Source organism: Schistocerca americana, chromosome 1 (genome assembly GCF_021461395.2).
Source record: "Schistocerca americana isolate TAMUIC-IGC-003095 chromosome 1, iqSchAmer2.1, whole genome shotgun sequence".
NCBI classification, from domain to species: Eukaryota; Metazoa; Arthropoda; class Insecta; order Orthoptera; family Acrididae; genus Schistocerca; species Schistocerca americana.
In genome coordinates this window covers 481,078,769-481,096,273 of record NC_060119.1, presented here as the reverse complement: position 1 = coordinate 481,096,273, position 17,505 = coordinate 481,078,769, and the positions used below count along the sequence as shown (strand labels likewise).

At 41.4% G+C, this 17,505-nt stretch overlaps 1 protein-coding gene across 1 annotated transcript in view; it reads left to right on the top strand.

Annotated features, from left to right (window-relative positions):
- Positions 1 to 4,331: 4,331 nt before the first annotated feature.
- LOC124624081 overlaps positions 4,332 to 17,505 on the top strand; it is a 38,039-nt gene continuing 24,865 nt past the window's right edge. The window contains exons 1-2 of the mRNA XM_047149084.1: positions 4,332 to 4,683; positions 11,233 to 11,361. Coding sequence (XP_047005040.1) covers positions 4,456 to 4,683; positions 11,233 to 11,361 — 357 coding nt within the window. The 5' untranslated portion in view covers positions 4,332 to 4,455. The remainder of the gene's footprint in view (positions 4,684 to 11,232; positions 11,362 to 17,505) is intronic.

Genomic DNA, 17,505 nt, shown 5'->3' with positions numbered 1-17,505 from the left:
GTCTGACGTGCTCTTCCATGATTGGATCAAACTTTGCCAATAACTGTACAAGACCTAAGAATTTTCCATTATTTGGGGTAAATAATTTATCTGATAACCCTCTGAATGCCATATTATTTTCAGCCAAATACAAAGTAATGTGCATCAATCTTTGAAGCACATTGCTTCATCGTAAACTTTCTTTAGAAATTAGCTTTTGTTCTTCCTTGTCAATAGTTAATCCAGCTTTAAACCTGATTTCAGCTTCAGTCCATTGAGTAAATGCTTTTTTGTGGTTAGGACTATTTTCATGCAGTTTCAGAGCTTCACTTAAATGTTTCCAATTTCTGAAACCCACAGTGGTAGTCAAATTAGTAGTTGACTTTAAATCAAACAGTCGACAACAAAAGCAAAAGACACTGTCGTTTGATACAGAATAAACTAGCTACCGTCGTCTGATAGTTTCTTCATTTGATAGTTTTCTTGTGTAATGAGTTGAAGAGAAATGACGCCCATTTTCATCTTTTGGAAAGTTATTTAGACATACTTGTGAGGGTCCACATATTATAATGCGATCTATATCTCTAGCATTAAGTACTTTTGGCCACGTACCTACATCAGAAACATTGTATTCTTTTATTGCAAGAACGTTGATACTTTCATCGACCACAGATGTCATGTGTTGATTTTGACTTGGAGAAATATCAGAGGATTCATGCAAAGATGTACTGCGCTGGTCAATTTGATCACCTTCAATAGGTGATTGTATATTTTTTGTGTATAATTGTTCACAGTCTGAAGAAATATTTGCTGATACATGGACTTTTGATTCAATATCTGAATTATTTGCCTTAGAATTTCCTTTAAGGTACTTATAAATATTCATGTGCTTTTTAGTTTCTTCAAGAACTTTTTCTTTTTCAGCTTTTGTTTTCCGATTTTCTGAACCAGAAAGCTTTTTTTTAATCATTTCCTTCTCTTCTGGCATGATTTAATAATTTGACAAATTATTGCTTGGACACTGCTCTATTTCGCGACCGCAATATTCGATCTATAACAAATAAAGAAATTCACCTATCAGTAGACGTAACTAGAAAAAAACCTGAACTGAAAGATAAAAATGTTTTTCGCACCTACCAGAAAATTAAAATGTTGACACAGTCACGACACTCGTTTCACTCACAATTATTCAGCCACGAAAACATGACCGCTGCCTCCGACTCTTACTGACAATTACTGACATGCGGGTGCAAATCGTAGCGCTGCCAACATATGCAGTCTAACAAACATTGTGTGGCGCTGTATTATTTCAGTAAGTTAGGGGAGAATTCTCTATGAATGCAGTGCACGCATTGCATGATCTATTAATTAATGTACATGAGTCATTAAGTTACAAATATTCGGTATAAATACATTCGTATTAATTAAATCATAATGTAATGTATATTTCACAGTCTGTATTTTCTTTTATTTGGAGCGACCGGTAGTTTCTGTTGTAAACGAGAGATGGTGCGGCTGCATGAGCTCTTCCTTGTTGCAGTTCTTGAAACAAATAAGAGAGGCGCTTTGGTAGAGCCCGTGCTAGCCCGCGTCAAACATGGATGGTTGCAGACAATACGAAGATTGCATTCAGCATGATTTCTCTTCTGCTACCCCGAATTCATCGCGCATTCGTGAGATTAGTGACGTATGTTGAATGAGACATGAGACTGAATAATATTTTAGTTTCGCGAAATGGGTGATTGTAAATTGTAATTTTTTTTTTTTACATGCGTTTAGTACGTGGCGCCCCTTGGGCCCCGGCGCCCTGGGCGACCGCCCGAGTCGCCCCACCCTAAAGCCGGCGCTGTTGGTAATCTGCTGGGAGTCCACTTAGCATATTGCAGCTACGAAATCATCGTCAATTTTCTTACCAATGCTTCGAATTTGTTGAGCAAGTGACAATTTTCGACAAATACGCCTCCATATTTTTCTCAGAAGCCAATCGTACATTCATTAAGCATTGCAACAGCCCAATATAACTAGATAAACTCTTATCTTCAAATGCAGATTGTAAATTTTGTCATGCTTCTTTAGCAATCGTTGCTCCACGAAGTTTTGGATACACAGATGAATTTACAGATAAACATAATTTTGATAATGCTTCCTGTACACTCTTCTCGTCTTCGACAGTGCCAGCAATTGTGTCCCATAGTCCCTCATGTTTGAGGTACATTTCCAGTCGTTGTAGTTTGTCATACCGGTCAACTTTTCAAAGTTAAACAGTGATTGTCCACCCAAAGCCATTTTGAATACGTTCAGAGAGTTAAACAAATAAATGTTGAAAGTTTCTCTGCAAAAAAAAAAAAAAAAAAAAAAAAAAAAAAAGACAGCAACACATTGAACACACGCGAAAATTATGTAACCTTGATTTGTCAGTTTATTTCTTTGGTATGGAAAGTTCGCTAACCTCTCCTGGGCCCATCACTTATTAGATATTGACTCTAATGAGTCCTCTGTGAGACTATAAAGTTGACCTTTTAATCAAATACGCAATGCACCATATTGCCAGGAACACACATTTTTGGAGACCATTCATTCAACGATGTTTATAACGAAGATCAAGGAGAAAACATAAACTACCATACATATAACACATCAAAGAGTAAAATATGAATGTTCCCAACAAAATTGAATTTAGGTATCTTCGACCTTCCAGTAGTTCCTTCGTCTGTCGTCACACAAACTGCAAATAAATAAAGCCACACTAGTGAGAATCTTCTGTGACTTCACAGGACGTTACGTTGACGTTCCGGGTTGTGCGAATGCTCGGACGATCTTGTTGCACATGACGTTCCGTGACGTGACGGAGACGTTACGTTAAGTGTGAATTGACCTTTAAGGCCCGTCCACACGCAACGATCTGTCTGCGCAAATGTCTGCGCACATCACATCTGCGCAGACAGATCGTTGCGTGTGAACAGAAGATTTGCACCAACCTGAGGTGTGTGCAAACCTGGAAGTTGGAGTTGGAGGTTTGAGCGAAACCTCTCAAATCTGTCGGTTCAAACCACATCTGCGCAGACAAGTTGGAGCGTGTGGACAGGAGATCGTCGCAAATCTGGCGCGAAACAGCTGTTTGCTCAGTCTAGTGTTTGTATTTGTGTGCACAGGGCATTAAAATGGCTGATACTCGTCAGTGTTCTCGAGAGTTTGTAAGTGAATTCATTGAAATATACAGAAACCACCCATGTTTGTGGAAGATTAAAAGTAAAGAATATAGTGACCGAGACAAAAAGACAGCAGCATACAATGCTCTAATTGAAAAATTGCGGGCAGTTGGCGCCTCGGCAAACAGAGAAACGGTAATAAAAAAATAATTTCGTTGCGAACTGGCGAAATTATTTGCGGATGGATGTCGAAACTTATAATTATATCTTAAAGCATGTAACCCCTCATATTATGAGAAAAATACTTGTATGAGAAGGGAAATTTCTCCTCATGAACGCCTGGCAGTAACATTAAGATTCCTAGCAACAGGAAGGAGTTACAATGATTTGGAATTTTCATCTGCAATATCGAAACAAGCATTGAGTGAAATAATACCCAACACATGTGAAGCTATTTACGCTTTCCTGAAAGATGAGTTCATGAAGGCAAGTCAAGTAAATTAGTCTGTCAGCGAACTGTTTACCGAAAAGAGTTATCCAAAGTTCAGAAATCTAGAAGATCTGGTGTAGGAGTAGATCAAGTATACCAGCCAACGTTATGGTATTTTGATCTACTTGGCTTTCTTAGTGATCAAGAAACGCCAAGACCAAGCAGGAGTACAATTGAAGATGAAATTGGAGTGCCAATGTGCGAGGAAATGGAACACGAGGTTATGTAAAACAAAACAGGTTCGCCCTGCAACTCTCGCAGTAAATTTACGTGACAAAACTGCTTTCGCTTTAGCAGCCACTGTCTGCACCATTTTGACCGCTTTCTCTGTTTCCTGCGGTTGGTCTGAATGTTTTTTGCAACACAAGTTGCGAACACAGAAAACAACAGAACTTCCTCCATTTCTATTTTTCAAAATAACTGAATTAAAGTTTGACGTTTTCGGGGAGCGTAGTCGCTTGCCACTGATATTTCTTTTCTACACCGACAGATGGCGGGCGAGTAGTAGATTGGGGTTTGTGTCGACTGTCGTGTGAACACACCACATTTGCAGCGATCTTTTGCATGTACAGACATCTGCGCCGATGTCTGCGCAGACAGATCGTTGCGTGTGGACCGGGCTTTATGTTACACTGTGGACGTACTTCGATCACTTGCATAAGTGGAACATCTCAGGTAGTTTGATGCCATAGTCTTTGCTCAGATGCGTGCGCAGTTCGGAGCGTCTGCTTTCGACACATTCAGAAGTGACAGTTGGGAGGAAAGCTTCACAATCAAGAACTGCGGAAGAGCATTTTTTTTTATATAACTTTTTCAAACGTGCGTAAGACAGAAAAAATGGTCGTCGGCCATGGAACGGAATGGTGTTTCCTTATATCAGCATTTTTAATAATAATGGCGATGAAACCATGCGAGAGCATGACAACCTCGAAACCAGAAACTTGGACGGGACGGTGGCTGCCTGAAAGAACTACGGAAGCTGCTCATGATGCGAATCATAATTTAAAGGATGCTAAACATGGAGTTAAAATGGGCGTTGCTTCGAGGTTCTGTGATGATGCAGAGGTAAATATATAGTTAATTCTGGTTAACAGTTCGTTGTCGTCTGTTGCCGTTGTATTGGTGTTCCTAAATTGTTGAGTGCAACTTGGAAGATAAATCCATTAGTACCACGTAGTCCTGATCACTACTGGATCTAGAAAGGATAACTTCTGCATCTATAGTCGGCAAACCACGGTGAGGTGCGTGGCAGAGGGTAGGCCCTATGTTCCATCGTACCAGTTATTAGGGTTTCTTATTGTACCATTCACGTATGGAGCGGGAGAAGAAAGATTCGTTTGAATGCCTATGTGCGTGCAGCAATTATCCTAATCTCATCTTCGTGATCCCTATGTGAGTGATACATGGAGGTTGTAGTGTGTTCATAATCCTTTAAAGCCGGTTCTTGAAACTTTGATAGACTTTCTCGGGATAGTTTACGTCTGCCTTCGAGAATCTTCCAGTTCAGTTCCTAAGTATCTCTGTAATTCTCTCCCACAGATTAAATGAATCTGTACCATTAGTGCTGCCCTTCTCTGTATACGTTCAATTTCCCCGTTATTCCTATCTTGTACGGATCCCACGGACCTAAGCAGTATTGTAGAACAGATCGCACGAGTAATTTTTAAACAATCTCCTTTGTAAAGTAATTGCACTGTGCCAATATTCTACCAATAAACCGAAGTCTGTCACCTGCTTTACCCACGACTGTAACTACGTCCGATCATTCCACTTGATATCCCTGCAAAGTGTTGCACCCAAGTGTTTGTATGGGTTCGCCGATTCCAACAGTGACTCACTTTTTACTCGTAGGATACTACATTGTTTCGTTTTGTGAAGTTCAAAATTTTACATTGCTAAACATTTAGAGCAAGTTGTTGATCTCCGCACCACGTTGAAATCTTATGAAGATCTTACTGAATATTTATGCAGTTTCTTTCAGATAGTACTTCATTATAGACAGCTGCATCACCTGCAAAAAGCTACTGTTTTACTATTAATATTGTGTGCAATGTAATTTATATATAGAGTGAATAGCAAGGGTCCCAACACACTTCCCAGGGACACACTTGATGTTACTTCTGCATCTGACAATGACTCCATCCGAGGTGATGTTCTGACCCACAGTCCAGCGACTGGTTTGATGCAGCTCTCCATGCTACACTATCCTGTGCAAGCTTCATCTCCAAGTAACCACTGCAACCTACCTCCTTCTGAATCTGCTAAGTGTATTAATCTCTCGGTCTATGTCTTTACCCTCATCTTTTGTTCTCTTTCCCCTAACACCATGTTAGTCATGTCACCTGAATTGTAAAGTATAGTTGGGTGTAAAGATGCTACAGCAGATTTTGCTGACTGAGGGTTTTCCTTTCAAGTTTTCTTCACTGTGCGTACAATGCTTGTACTCATAAATGTCACTTTTTGAATCGCATTTGGTTGTGAAATAACTACATGTGATATTTCTTTGTGTGGAAACAAAGGGCTGTATAAAGAACACCTGTGCAGTGTTGCCCATCTTTGCCAGGATTCACAGGTATCTAGAATTCATACCTACTGCAAGGCAAATCTTTATCCAAACTGGTCTGTTTTATTGTTCATACACTGAATGAAAGAGCAACTAGGCTGGAATGAAAACAGTTGCTCATCTACAGTGATATTTTCACGTGGAATGTAACCCCACATTAGAAACATCATTATGAAGGAACTGAAATTGGTGAACAACAGAATGCATCACATCAGCATTTCCTTCCTTGTCGACAAATGGTCAGCAGAATAGGGGTGACATAAATTGCTGGAACAACCGGTTTTCAGTTATATTTGTTTTTTTAATGTCACTTTAACCTGAATGTTAAAAACCACTCAAAAGATGTGGTTTCTGAAATAACTGACTCGTGGTTTTTTATCACTGTTCTTTCCTGTAATAAACATGGAAATTGAACAAAAATTGAAAAGTTTTGTCTCCTCCAGTTTAAACATACGTAGAATCAAAGTATTACATTAAAAAGTAAAATAAAAGAAAACTTCTTCTTCCATTTACTACTTTGAGAAAAGTGACGACTGAGGTTGGAGAAAACAATTTTTCTTGTGAAGTAATTGGTTTTCAAGAGCTACAAGCAGGTAAAGGCATACTGAGTACACACAGGCAACAGATCGGCTACGTTCAGTTTTTGCTGGAAATTTTGAATGAAGCTTTCTGATTATGGTGTCACAAATCGAGCATTGTACTTTGATACCTCACTTTGTAAAATACTTAAGACTAGGGGTGGTGTCATTCTGTATTGAATTGAATTGGATTTATTTGCCTTTAGACAACTGTTGTTATATAAGGCGTCATTTGTTACATAATTCTGCAGATGGTTATACAAGTGATTATACGAAAGGTTAACATATAAAGATATTAAATAAATATTGCATGTCTTGTACTCATCCATAATTAATTTTGTTAAATCAGTTGCACAGTCAAATTTTGTTGTGTATCATAAGTTACAATTTTGTTAGTGCACAATCACATTTATGATAAAAAAGCATTTTTCGTAATATAAAAGAGCATCATATTTTTTCATTATGTATGAGTTCGGTTGTACTATAGAATGCGGTCTCTTTCAGCCATGTCTCTACCGCCATTTTAAATTTATTTTCATGCAATTCCCTTGTGCCGTGTGATAGTATTAATAAATGTTTTGCCAGCATGTACAAAATTATTTTGGACTTTACTCAAGTGTCCAAGGAATGTCTAATAAGTTCCTGTTTCTGGTTTCATATGAGTGCACATCCAAACTGCTTTCATACGTGTGGGCATTGTTTGGCTTGCATAAGTGCTTTGAGTGTATATAGACTGGGGACTGTAAGTATTTTGTGCTCAATAAAGCACTGTCTGCAAGAAGTTAATTTGCTCAAACCAAAAATATACCTAATGGCTTTCTTTTGTCAGAGGAAGACATCTTTTGCCCCCAGCAAAGTTTCCCAAAGAACTATTCCATGATCGAAATGTGTGTGAAAAAAGGCATAATATGCCATAAGCATGCACTATTTAGTGACACAGTCCTTAAGTTTCCTAAGGAGATATAGAACTCTTGCGCACAGCTCTTTGTGTGGGTATTCCAGCATAATTTAGTATCTAGATATATGCCAAACAATTTTACTGAATGCCTGAGTTCATGTGATCCATTATTACGCTGAGGGAAAAAGAGGATGTTTGTTTTGTTTTTATTTAATGACAGTCTATTTTCATGGAACCACTGAGCTGCCTTTTCCATCATTGAGTTGTTCATTTGTTTGACAACATCCGCGTCACTATGTGACGTGATAAAAGTTGTCGTTGGCATAATTACAGGGAAATACAGAAGCGTCCGATCCCACCTGTCTGCTTTGACCCATGACGTCACAAATATGGCGGAAACAAAAACACACGCACACTTTCCACAAGAAGCCTAATGACACTAATGGGACAAGCGCGGGAAATGGGGTGTTTTGGGTGGGGGCAAACTAAATATAAACAAATTTAGACGCCTTGCGTAGCTACAACGTGTAAGTGAAGACAGCCATGCATGAATACCCACCCACCTCCCCAGGGGTCGTAACCCCTGCAACCCATAGAAGATAAAGATGCTTCAGTAGCTGATTAGTGTTTTTTTGTCTTTTAAAAAAAAAAATCTCACGGGATAGAACGAACAGATCAGAAAGATAAATATAATAAACTAAAACAGAAATTCGAGGAAACAGATAATTAAAATAAGTAATAAGTGTTTTTAAATTAAAAAAAAAAAAATCTCACGAGATAGAACGAACAGATCAGAAAAGTAAATAAAATAAGATAAAACAGAACTGGAGACAGCCACACTCAAACCAAACTCCGCGCCGTCATGACGTCACACACGACAACACCCTTACGTCACGGGTCAAAGCCGACGCGTGGGATCGGACGCTTCTGTCGACCCTAATTACAGATTTATATGGTAATAAATTGGGCGGGTCATTCACGTACACAATAAACAAGAAAGGGCCATTGCAGATCCTTGTGGGACTCCATATTTCACCTTGAGGCAGTCAGATTTATTTGAATTTAAAACTACCATTTGGTTTTGTGTATCAGGTATGTTTTCAGCAGTTATTCCATATTTTCCAAGTTTTTTAATTAAAATTCTATGTGGGACAGTGTCAAATGCCTTGGGTAAACCTACTAAAGTTGCATAGGTGTTCCCTTATTTTTATAACCATGTAATATTGATAATACAACCTCCTGAACTGCCTTTATTGTTGATAGCCCACTTCGGAATCCATATTGGGCCCTATTTAGGGGATTGCAAGAAAAAAAACATTTAATTGGTCCTTCATTAATGTTTAAATAATTTTGGATGTTATAGGTGCTATTGCAATGTTCCTTCTGTAAACACCCTATTAATTAGGTAGAACAGTGGATTGCATATAGTGTCTATTTTCTTTATGATAAAATTAGAAAAACCATAGATGTCCTCAGTTCTGGAGTTGCTCAATGATTTGACAACATTCAATATATCCTTAGCATAAATAGTTCTCCATTCAAATTTTGGCAAATCTACTGGCAATTCAGTTTCCTACAAATTGGGAAGTCTCTTCATTCTTCTCGAAATTTCTTTCATCTGTTATAGCTAATTAAGGTGCTGTCCATGTTTTGTGTAATGGTCTTTTAAAAGTGCTTACATTTATCACTGTCACATTATTAAAATGATCAGATTTGGTTGTATCTAATATTAGTTTTTGATCTTTGTTTACACATGAAGCTTCAGTCAAATCATGTCGTACGTTCACTATGGTGCTATTTGTATGTGTGAGTCTAGCTATTGTTCTCTTCAGGGCAGAGATTGCATCAGGTGCTTGATTTTTTGCTAACACAATTTGATCCTCCAATTACAAAAACAAAATCTTTAGACCATTCAGGGAAGTCACTTTTACCCACATGTCAGAGAAGCTCCAGATTTCATAAACCCCTCCACTTCAAACTTCATTGAGTCATCCTACATGGAACTTAATATACTGGACATACCATGACTGTGGCTGTCTGAAAGAATCCTTATTTTGTGTTTGCTTACAGACTTTGACAAGACTTTTTTAATTCACAGAACTGGATTCTTCCTTTTCGTTTGTTTTGCAGTTGTTTCCATTGTAATTTGACACTTTTGATTCATTGTTTTCAGATTTAGTTAGCACTTCAAACCTTTTTTTTTGTAAAGGGGGAAAGTTGCTTTCGTAGTCTTTGATTTTCTTTGTGAATGTTCTTTTTCTCAAAACATATTCCCAAGGCCTAACATCGTTGTGTGTTTGAACAGGTATTTCACAGTTAAGAATAAGTTCGTTATGCCTGATATTACAATCAGCAGCACAAACCTGTTGCTTTAGTTTTGTGTTCTCTAACTGGAGATCTTTAATATCCTCTTGTAACTCTGAATGAACTTTCACAAGGTTCATTTCTTCCTGGGCATCTCGATGTGAAGCAAGTCTACAGGCATTTTCATCCACCGTGTTAGTTGGACATGCCTGTTTACTGTTTTTATCTGCACAACTGACACTTCAGCACAACAAAAATGACACCATTTGTCGCAAAATTTGCACAGAATTAAGTTACGCACTGCCTAGTTACACTTAACACACTATATCAAGTAAAACACGACTTTCATCGAGCTGAAACACACTACCTCTCTACCTAGTGCCATGATGCATAATACAAATAATACTGAACTACAGTGGGAAACTGCCTTATAGACAAGATAGGGCAAGTCCGGCACACTTGCATGTACGTGCTTATCATCCAACAGGCCATGACACTTAGTAACAAGTACTTTATTGTCCCAGCAGTGCTGTACCAATTCTTATGCCTTGTGTTCATTACTCGTTTGTCAACATTGGTATTAAAATAGCAGAACACTTTCCCATTTTCTGTAACCAATATTTCAAAGCAGTGGAAATTTACAAATAAAAAGTATATCTTTTAAGAAAAGGTTTACTTAAAAACAAAGTTTTACTACTGCTGTTGACTAATTGAGATCATAGATTTTACCTGATTATCAGTTAAGAATAAAAACACCTACTACAACCAAGACCAAATAAATACTGAAAAATCACCAGTTATTAAGAAGTAGCATACTGGTATCAGTTTTAGATGGTCTTTTTTTCCCCCCATTACTTCTGCTGAATGCCATAAACCAACCAGGAAGGCAAATGATATCTGTGGACAGGTCCAAAAGCTGTTTCTCGTGCTTCTGTACCAGTCAAAATGATGGATGGTGATCTTTCTAGTAGTTCATTGTGCCACTTCTCAGAAAGGCCCTAAATGCTTAATTCTTTGCAGACATGTACCTCACAAATATTAACTCGTAAAGAAATGGGAAATGTAGAATAAAACATTTACAAAAACTGTCTGGTAGTCAAGCACCTGTCAAAACGACAGGTGCAATCCTTCTAGTGTTAATCTCTCTAATGAACTGCTTAATTACATATTAAATCTTAGTCTTTGCATCTTTTTTTACTTATTGTTGTACACTAAACTTGTATCCATGTAGTTTTATTTTATGTTAATGAGCTCCTCTTATTTATCTACAGACAAACCTGACAGTAGATTGGAATTACTCTCCAGTGAACTATACATGCTTCACTCCTAAAGACAGATACATTCCAGATCCAACCTCTCCACCATTGATTGAAAAGGAAAACATTCCAAAGGCATATGTGGTAAGTATATCAGTACCAGTGTTTGGGTAATACTAAGATTGGTAGGATTTTACTGTTCCTCTCTGTTTGAAATTTATAGTAGTTAGTGACAGGATGACTCAAAATGAACCTGTTTTTGAAACTGGAGACAAGTGACCTAAGAGGAGACCTTCATTTAATGCAGAGGACTAGCTCTAATAAAGACTTAAAATGCTCTATAAGCAGTCTCGGAAAATTCTTCAATGTGTCAGCAAAAGGGCAAAACTCTTGTAGTAGGCCAAAATATTCAAAATTCCAAAAGCAATGCAAGGAAGATTTTGAGTGTTATTAGGTCTGAAATAAATTCAGTGAGGCCAATGGTGTCAATCATCTCAATGGCAGTAGCAAGAAGGCAGGCGATACAAAATTGAAATCGTTGGTTACTATATTCAATTAATCTTCATAAATATGGGGACAAAAATGGAGGCTTTAAAGCATGTCGACTAGATATAAACATTGTTAATGCAACCAGCAGCTGTCAGTTTTGCCAAATCGTCTGTTAGAGAGATCACAAAAATGTGATTAACTGAATTTTTAAATACTGCTCTGCAAACTCCTAATCAGTTAGTTACCTTTCAGTGCACCCTTGGCTTTGGACAATGCTACCAACATGTACGTCACCACAATTAAGATTTCATATTCACACATTGGATATGCTGACACTAGAACCTAACTGTCCCCTTTCACCCTAATCTATAATGGGACTATACTAAGAATCGGTTAGTCACATTCAAAAGAATATTATACACACACACACACACACACAAATTTACCAGTATTCTGTTCTCCATTTGCATGTACATGGTGTCATATCCCACAACACCATTGTGTCAAACATGGCCAACATAAAGTATCATTAGGTTCAGTCCAACCTATGAAGACTATTTACAATTACAATACAATTGGTTTCCCTGGTGCCTGCCCTATCCTTGCCCCCCATTTTTCTTCCGCTGCAGTGTTTGAGGCCATTCTGTCTTTCCCTTCTTTCTGTCTTTCCCTTCTTTCTGTCTTTCCCTTCTTTCTGTCTTTCCCTTCTTTCTGTCTTTCCCTTCTTTCTGTCTTTCCCTTCTTTCTGTCTTTCCCTTCTTTCTGTCTTTCCCTTCTTTCTGTCTTTCCCTTCTTTCTGTCTTTCCCTTCTTTCTGTCTTTCCCTTCTTTCTGTCTTTCCCTTCTTTCTGTCTTTCCCTTCTTTCTGTCTTTCCCTTCTTTCTGTCTTTCCCTTCTTTCTGTCTTTCCCTTCTTTCTGTCTTTCCCTTCTTTCTGTCTTTCCCTTCTTTCTGTCTTTCCCTTCTTTCTGTCTTTCCCTTCTTTCGGCCCCTCCCTTCTTTCGGCCCCTCCCTTCTTTCGGCCCCTCCCTTCTTTCGGCCCCTCCCTTCTTTCGGCCCCTCCCTTCTTTCGGCCCCTCCCTTCTTTCGGCCCCTCCCTTCTTTCGGCCCCTCCCTTCTTTCGGCCCCTCCCTTCTTTCGGCCCCTCCCTTCTTTCGGCCCCTCCCTTCTTTCGGCCCCTCCCTTCTTTCGGCCCCTCCCTTCTTTCGGCCCCTCCCTTCTTTCGGCCCCTCCCTTCTTTCGGCCCCTCCCTTCTTTCGGCCCCTCCCTTCTTTCGGCCCCTCCCTGTGTGTGCCTGATGACCACCCACACATTTGATGCATAGTAGGAGACTGGGTGACGGGTAATTCCCAATGCTGGGTTGGCATGCAGGGCCCACACGTACCCCCTAGTACAGTCTGGGCTCAGGGAGGAGTGATTGCCAGATCTTCCTACTCTGCTGATTGTTCCCTCCGTCTGTCGTTTGGAAGGTGTGACCTAAGGTAAGAACAATCACTTAAGGTGGGGAGGCTCTCCTTTGGAGGGTCCCTGGCTGGAAGGAGCGTATCATCGGAGATGCTGGCAATTGTGGGGAACTCCTTCCCAATGACTGATTTTCCTTCTTTTCTCAAAGTGTTTCACATAAAAGAAAGTGGAATGAGGCTCCTGCCTCAGTGTCTCTTCCTATTGTGCCTCGATATCTCGTAGTCTTTAAGTTTAGACGAAAACCAGACTTTTGCTGCTCTTAACCCCTTTGTTCTACAGAAAGGCGTGGATGGCATTGCCGGCCTTGTGAAGTCATGCTCTAGTCTCCACAATGGAACTCTGCTTTTGGAAATTGAAAGTGCTCTCCGGGCCCAGAAACTACTCAAGGCCCAAATCCTCCACAAATATCCTATAAAAGTGGAGGCTCACAGGACACTGAACTCGTCCCCCGGTGTTATCTACACCCGGCTGTTGGATGGTTTGACGGAGGATGAAATAATTAATTATCTATCAGATCAGGGCGTTACTGCTGTTAGAGTTATGAAGAAGGAAGCTGCCGATTTGGTGCCCACTTGCACATTGTTCCTGACTTTCAATCAGATAATGCTTCCTACCAAGATAAAGGCCGGCTACGAAGTCATCTCTGTGCGCCCTTACATTCCCAATCCGTTAAGGTGTTATAGGTGCCACCAGTTCAATCATACCAGCATGTCATGTAAAAACACAGCCAAATGTGTCACTTGTAGCAGAGATGCACATGAGGGCACGTGTCCACCTCCTTCCCCCCGCTGCGTCAATTGTAATGGAGAACATGCTGCTTCCTCTCGTTCGTGTTCCGTCTACCAAGATGAGTGGGCTGTTCAGGAGATAAGGTTGAAGGACAAGGTACCTTTTCCTGTTGCCCAGAAACTGTTGGTGAGCCGTAAACCGAATGTCCCTTCATCTGGAAGCTACAGCACTGTTAGCCTCTCCCTGTCCCACAAAAACATAGCTGTGCAAACTTGACTTATAGTTCAGTTCGATGGTGGCAACGTCGCCTCGCCTTAAAGCTCACACTCCGTCTCCCGCTTCCCGGGCTGTAGATTCTGCTGCCTGCTCTTTGACCTCACCGTCGAAGACAGTTGCAACGCAGCCTGTGAACCATCAGTTCAAAAAGGATTATTCCCGGGAAGATTTCTTGCGTACCTTGAGTTTGCAGCCATCTGGATCTTCTGCAAATCTCCAAAAGTCAAAACAATCGTCCAAAGGGCAACCAGTCTTCCCCCCCCCCCCCCCCCCCTCCCCCCCCCTCCCCCGAGACTCGTCAGTTCTTTTCAACTTACCGACACTGGGGAAGCTCCGTTGATCCCGCTGAGTTAATGGACGAATATCCTCCACATGTGGATTCCAGTGACCGTCCTCCCTCGACAACTCCCCGCAAGCGGTTGTCGAGGTGAGTGTTTCTTATTCATTCTCCGGTGTTCCTAAATTTTATGGCCCTTTTACAGTGGAATATCCATGGCCTTCGGTCTAACAGAGTGGACCTCCAGCTGCTCCTGCGATTGTAATGTCCGCATGTAGTCTGTCTCCAAGAAACCATGCTACGTCCTCAAGACCATTTTGATCTTTCCCATTTTATGTCGCTACGGATGGACCTTCCCCTTATAGCAGGGATTCCTGCTCTTGGCGGGTCATACTGCTTCTGCAAGATGTTTTTCATTGTCCTATCCCCTTGCACACCCACCTACAAGCAGTTGTTGCCTGTGTTTTCCTTCCCAAATTTACCTTGTCCCTCTGCACCATTTATATCCCTTTGTCTTCTGCTGTCACTAGGGTGGACCCGATGCAGCTTGTTGCTCGGTTTCCTACACCCTTTCTGCTCTTTGGTGACACCATTGCCAATCATCCTTTTTGGGGCTTGCCTCTTGCCTGCCTGAGAGGTTCTCTTTTGGCAGATGCTCTCACTCATTTGAATCTTGTGCGCCTTAACACTGGCAAAGCCATGTTTCTCTCCGATTTCTCGCAGACTTATTCCCACTTAGACCTCTCGATCTGCTCTGCCCAGCTCACTCGATGCCTCGAGTGGTGTGCTCTTTCTGATACTTACTCGAGTGACCACTTCCCTTGTGTGACTCGCCTGTGTAGTGATACTCTGCCACAGCGAAATTCTCTTGCTGACTGGGGGCTCGATTCCTCCTTGGCAGGTGATGATCAGGTCGAGCATCTTGTGGATGTTATTCTCTCAGCTGCTGAATCCTTTATCCCTCGTACTACTACTTCTCCCCGTCAGATCTCTGTCCCTTGGTGGACTGTGGAGTGCGGCAATGTGATTCATGCCTGACTATGTGCACTTTGTGTCTTTCACTGTCACATACATTAACGAACTGCGTCCGCTACAAGCAACTACGTGCACAGTGCCACCGCACCATCAGGGAATGCAAGAAAGCATTCAGGGTTTCCTTCACCAGCTCATTCAACAGTTCTACTTCATCCTCTCTCATTTGGGGTGGCCTGCACCGGCTTTGTGGGACTACCGCCCACTCCCCGATCCCTGGTCTGACTGTGGCGGGAAACTTCATAGTCGACCCTGTAGATGTTTCCAACGCTTTGGGCTGGTACTTTGCGGAGGTTTCCAGCTCAACCCACTACCATCCTGCCTTCCTTCCTCGGAAAGAGGTGGAGGAGGCTCGTGCAATCTCTTTTCTCTCTTTGAATCGAGAATGCTACAATACTCCTTTCACTATGAGGGAGTTAGTGTGCTCTCTCCGCATCCAGGTTTTCTGCTCCTGGGCCCGATACAATCCACATCCTCATGCTGCAGAATCTTCCTGTTGCGAGGAAAATGCTTACTCCTCGATACTTACAACCGTATTTGGACTGACGGTGTATTTCCCACACTTTGATGTGAAGCTACTATTGTTCCCCTACCTAAGCCTGGTAAAGTTAATCTCTTCCTTCCAGCTATCATCCAATTTCCTTTACCAGCAGTGTTTGTAAGGCGATGGAACACATGATCAATGGTAGATTAGTGTGGTGGCTGGAGCCACACAATCTTCTCACTAATGCTCAGTGTGGGTTCCGAAAGCGCCGCTCAGCAGTTGATCATCTCGTCACCCTGTCAACGTTCATCATGAACAATTTTCTGCAGAAGCGTCAACATTGACCGTATTCTTTGATTTGGGGAAAGCCTATGATACCTGTTGATGGATAGGCATTCTGCGTACTATGCACACATGGGACCCTTTGCGGTAGTCTTCCCACTTTCATCCGGGAATTTCGAACAGACTGAGTTTTCCAGATACGTGTGGGTTCCTCCTTATCCCACACCTTTTCACAGGAGAACTGGGTGCCTCACGGCTCCGTACTGAGTGTCGTCCAATTCGCCTTAGCCATCAACCCAATTATGGACTGCCTTCCAGATGGCATTTCTGGCTCTCTTTTCGTTGACGACTTTGCTATTTATTGCAGCTCCCAGCGGACACGTCTCCTGCAACGCTGTCTCCAATGGTGTCTTGACCACCTCTGTTCATAGTGTCGCAAATGGTTTCTGCTTTTCTGCTGCCAAATCAGTTTGCGTCAACTTCTGGTAGTACAAGACGTTTCTTCCACCAACCTTACAACTGGGCAAAAATGCTCTCCTGTTCATGGATGCAACGAAGTTCTTAAGGCTTATGTTCGATAGGAAACTCAGTTGGTCTCTCCACATGCCCTATCTGGGTGCACGCTGCACCCGGTCCCTCAGTGTCCTTCGTGTACTGAGTGGTACCTCTTGGGGAGCTGACAGGACTGTCCTCCTCCACCTCTATCGATCTCTTGTCTGCTCCCAGTTGGATTGTGTATGCATTGTCTACTCCTCTGCATGGCCATCAGTCTTATGCCATCCAAATACAATCCACCATTTGGGGATCCATCTCGCTAGTGGTACCTTCCATATTAGCCCAGTTGAGTCTATATGCAGAAGCTGGTGAACTACCACTGTCATACCAGTGCAACATCCTACTCAGTAGGTATGCATGTTGGCTTTCTTCCATGCCAGGCCACTCAACCTTTGACCCTTTTTTGATTACATTCTTGACTGCCAATACGAGGTGTACACTTCTTCTTTGCGGCCTCCCAGCGTCCGCTTTAGTCATCTGTTTCAGCAGTTGCAGTTCCTACTTCCTGCCACTTTCTGAATAGGTGAGACCCCTTCACCACCTTGGCTTCAAGCACAGGTTTGTGTTCAATTTGACATCTGCTCGTTCCCAAAGGATTCAACTCCCGAGCTGACCGGTCGCTGAAAATTTCTCGAACTTCGCTCACAACTTGCCGACAGCTTATTTTTGTACACTGATAGTTCCAAGGCCACCCATGGTGTT